This window comes from Fulmarus glacialis, unplaced genomic scaffold (assembly GCF_000690835.1).
Source record: "Fulmarus glacialis isolate BGI_N327 unplaced genomic scaffold, ASM69083v1 scaffold40831, whole genome shotgun sequence".
In the NCBI taxonomy this organism is placed as follows: domain Eukaryota; kingdom Metazoa; phylum Chordata; class Aves; order Procellariiformes; family Procellariidae; genus Fulmarus; species Fulmarus glacialis.
Genome location: NW_009191603.1, coordinates 6447 through 10150, shown reverse-complemented (window position 1 = coordinate 10150; position 3704 = coordinate 6447). Strand labels below are relative to the sequence as shown.

Below are 3704 nucleotides of genomic sequence, written 5' to 3'. Positions count from 1 at the left end.
CAGCCCACCCATCACCAGTGATAGTCCTTCATGGAAGGGGCTTTGCTTCCTCTCCCACAAGCTGCAAAATAGACAGCCTTGAAACAAACACCCCAATTGGCCCCCCTAAACCCCCCAGTATCCCCCTGCCCTTCCCTCCCTCCCCAAATTGAGCCGGGCTGGTTTGAATCTGTACACAGCATGAAGCTGCATAAAGCAGTTGAGCAGCTGCAGGGCACAGAAACCATACTGGTCTCTTCAAAGGGCATCTTCTCCAGCCATCTCTACGCTCCCAACCGAGCAGAGCTGCGTTCTCTCCCTCTTGCTCAAACCCACAGTTCAGATCTTTATACAAAGGCTGGCCAGAGCGGGTGCCAGGGGGTAGTTCTTGTCCTCTTTCTTGTCATCGTCCTCTGAGGGGTAGGAATGCCATGTCAACCTCTCCTCATAGAACGAGATGACCACCTGGGGGCACTTGATGTTGGCTTCCTTGGCAGGGACCAGGTCGGCCTCATCAGAGTTCTTCCTACAGGCCAGAGCAGAGGTGCAAGTTAGGGGGCTGCGGAGGGGAGGTGGAAGAAGTGGAGACCGGATCAAAATCTAGAAGCGGCAGGTAAACGGAGACCCCGAGCTGCTCGGGGGATCCAAGTGACCCCTTCCCGAGTGGCTCTGGAGCAGGGAGAAGCAGCACGTGAGCCCAGGAAAAATTCAGGCGTGCGTTCAGCTCTGGGTTGTCGGGGATGGGGAGAGAAGCCGAATCAAAGCTGCGGCCCTGCCCCAGCCACTCCGTACTTCTGAGACGGTGCAAAAGCAAACGGCTCCCACACCTACGCCTGACTGGTTTGGCTCCCACCTGTGCCAGCGACAAGCCCTGTGTCACTACAGCCGAAGGGGACGCAGTCATCGTCACGGCTCTCCTCTGGGTGCAGCCTTCCGACACTGCAGCCCACGCCATGACACCATGCCCCTCTCGCTCCCCAAGCTCGCGCCTGCTGCGGGGGGACATCTTAAGAGCCACACAATCCCAAGGGCCCTACCTGCTCGTTTCACATCCACGTTAGCCTCAGCGCAGAGGGTCACCTCAGGCGGCAGCGCCATCGCGAGAGATTTCATGCCAGGTAGCAGGGACTCCCCAGGCGCAGGTCCTTCCCTCTCTGGCACAGAATAAGTGAAGAAGTGACAGACACAAAGACACACTCACCACTTCATCAGGAACATGAGCTCCCCGCTGGAATCCGTGGCACCAATGATTCGCTCTGGCTCAAATCCTCGGGCAAAGCCTCGCGGTTTCTCCGACTGAAAAGAGACAAGTTTCCACTTGTAGCATCACAGGGTGACAGCCACAGCCCTGTTTCTGGTCACCAGGACACACTGGTCGCTGTTCAGAAAGGCTCTGCATATCAGATGCTCAGACTATAATGACTAAGGCCAGTGGGGAACTGAGATGACCACTCAGGTGTAAACCCACTGCACAGAGGTGACCTCCTGCTGGGCCCCGGGCAGCATGGCGGAGTGCCCTGCTCACGCTGCAAGCAGAGGATCTGATTTCCAAGGCCCTGCTGGTCAAACTCTTGTGCTGGCCAAGATTCAGCAGCTCCTGGGATGAAAATCAGACTGCAGAGCCTTTTACTGTCCCTTTCCCCAAGCAGCTATGAGCACCCTGAGCAGAAGGCTCTCTGCTCCACTTCCTTCCCCCTCTTGAAGGGGCAAAAGGCAACCCCTGCCTCCTGTTTCACCCCTTGTGTGGTTCTTCAGGAGAAGCTGGGGCTCTGTACCTTTTTGGTTCGAGAACTGGCCTTTCAATTTAGTGCTAGGACTGGCTCTGGATTGATGAAGAGGCCTGGCTTAGACAACAGCTCATGCCTCCTTCTGAAAGCGACAGCTTTTCAAAAGCGCTTCAGCTGTGTTTCATTGAAGTGCAGTATTTTCTCCTCTGTGCAGGAGAACAGTTTGACTGAGGTTTTGGAGAGTGGCTGCTCTAGCTACCAGACACTGTGCCAAACGCAGTGGCAGGGAGGTGAGCACAGAAACCCCACCCTGCCTCACCTCCTCCTTCTTCTTCTTTGGTTTGCTCTCCTCCCCTTTATCCTCTGTGTCAGACTCCGCTTTGCGTTTGCTTCCCTCAGATTTCTCGCTCTCATGTGCGGTTTTCTGGGACTGAAGGAACTCTGCAATGAGGTCTGGGCAGTCGAGGTTCTCCTCTGGCTCCCATGTGTTATCTTCACTGCAACCAAAGACAACAGCTGAGTTTTACATACGGGCAGTTTGCTGCAGTTTTCCTTGCCAAGAAAAGTCCTGGACACCAGGTCATGCGGAGATGCTGAGAGAAGCAGCAGTCTGGACGCAGGTGTCCTCACCCCATGAAACAGGACACTGCCCTGATCCAGGCAGGGATGCCGGAGGGCAGGGCAGTTATTTCCCTTCTCAGGAGAGAAATGCAATTCATTTTATCCGGCTGCTTGTTTCACACTAGGTTAAAACAGGGGGAAGCCCCACCAGGGCACTGCACAGCCTGTTTGCAAGACAGAAACGGGACTTTCTCACCTAGGCTGTGCTCTCATCACCCTGATTAGAGCTCGAGGCATTTAGCACCGCCGTTTTTATCATTATGACTGCCCTTGGCCTGTAGCTCCATTTTACAGAGAAGGAGAGGCGCAGGGAGGCTGAGCCACCTGCCCAGAGAGGCTTCGGGAGCCAAAGGCAGAAGAGATGCTCACGCCGGAGCCACCCAGCACCCACCCCGCAGCAGCAGGCAGGGAGGCACTTACTCTGAGAAGCCTTTCCACTTCAGCAGGTATTCCACTTTGCCCTTTACCACTCGCCGATCCAGGACCTTCTCCACCACATACTCCTCCTCCTCTTCCTCTAAGACCTCTTCCACTTTCTTCTTGTTCTGTTTTTTTCCCATTGTGCTGGCCAGTTTTTCAGCTTACGGGCGACGCTGCTAAAAGAGAACCACACGTTTGTGTCAAGGTCAGGTTTGCCTTTGCCAGGCAGCAAGTGTACTGGATACGCAGAGGCAAAGCACTTTTGGAGAAAACAGGCACGTACAAAGTAGGCAACGCACGAAGAGATGGGTCAGGGTGGTCCTGCCAGCTGAAAAAGCAAAAAGGAATCTCCAGCAGGAGCTGCTGCATTTACACGATGCCTTTTTGACACACAGCTTTGGCCTTTTTGTCTCCCCAGCACCTTACTTCACCAATTCCATCAAGACTCTGCCTGATTCCACCCATGCTTTGTCCCTGTTTTCAGCACACCATGTCTTGACCTCGCTGCTCCCATGTGTTGCCCACCGACCTCTAGAAATGAAGCAGCATCCTACGTCAGCTGTTCCACCCCTTGTCCTTCCTCTGCGAGTCCCGCGTGTCCCCCCTCAGCCTGTCCACTCCCCTTTCCTCACCTCGCTGACCTGCCCTTCAGCTTAGTTCAACCCTGCCTTGAGCTGCAGAAAGCATTTGCAGAGCTGTACAGCAGCGGGAGAGAGACAGCGCACTGCTGATATTAACTAAAAGTTAATGAATAGTTAATCCAAGTTAAATACAAGTCACAGTCCCTGATACTGAGCTCCCCATGTTCATTTCTTTGCTGGTTGATGGATGTGCACTCTGGGATATTTATCTAACTCACCAACCCAGAAAACGTTGGGGTTTTTTTTCTCCCTATCTTCCAGTGCTGTTTAGACAGTCAAACATTCCTGCATATATATCCAGTGCTTGCTGGGAAGT

At 54.0% G+C, this 3704-nt stretch overlaps 1 protein-coding gene across 1 annotated transcript; it reads right to left on the bottom strand.

The window, feature by feature from the left end:
- CBX1 (chromobox homolog 1) lies at window positions 1-2925 on the bottom strand. Its single transcript, XM_009586763.1, has 4 exons — window positions 2748-2925; window positions 2026-2203; window positions 1181-1275; window positions 1-505 (listed from the first exon to the last, which is right to left on the bottom strand). The coding sequence occupies exons 1-4, from the start codon at window positions 2885-2887 to the stop codon at window positions 319-321; spliced, it is 600 nt and encodes a 199-aa protein (XP_009585058.1). The 5' UTR covers window positions 2888-2925; the 3' UTR covers window positions 1-318.
- Between the last annotated feature and the right edge of the window lie 779 nt (window positions 2926-3704).

Coding starts and splice junctions, on each gene's coding strand:
- CBX1 (XM_009586763.1), bottom strand. CDS start 2,887: ATGGGAAAAAAACAGAACAAGAAGAAAGTGGAAGAGGTCTTAGAGGAA. Junction 2,204..2,747: donor AAGTGGAAAGGCTTCTCAGA/GTAAGTGCCTCC, acceptor CTTTGGTTGCAG/TGAAGATAACACATGGGAGC. Junction 1,276..2,025: donor CAAAGAAGAAGAAGGAGGAG/GTGAGGCAGGGT, acceptor GTCTCTTTTCAG/TCGGAGAAACCGCGAGGCTT.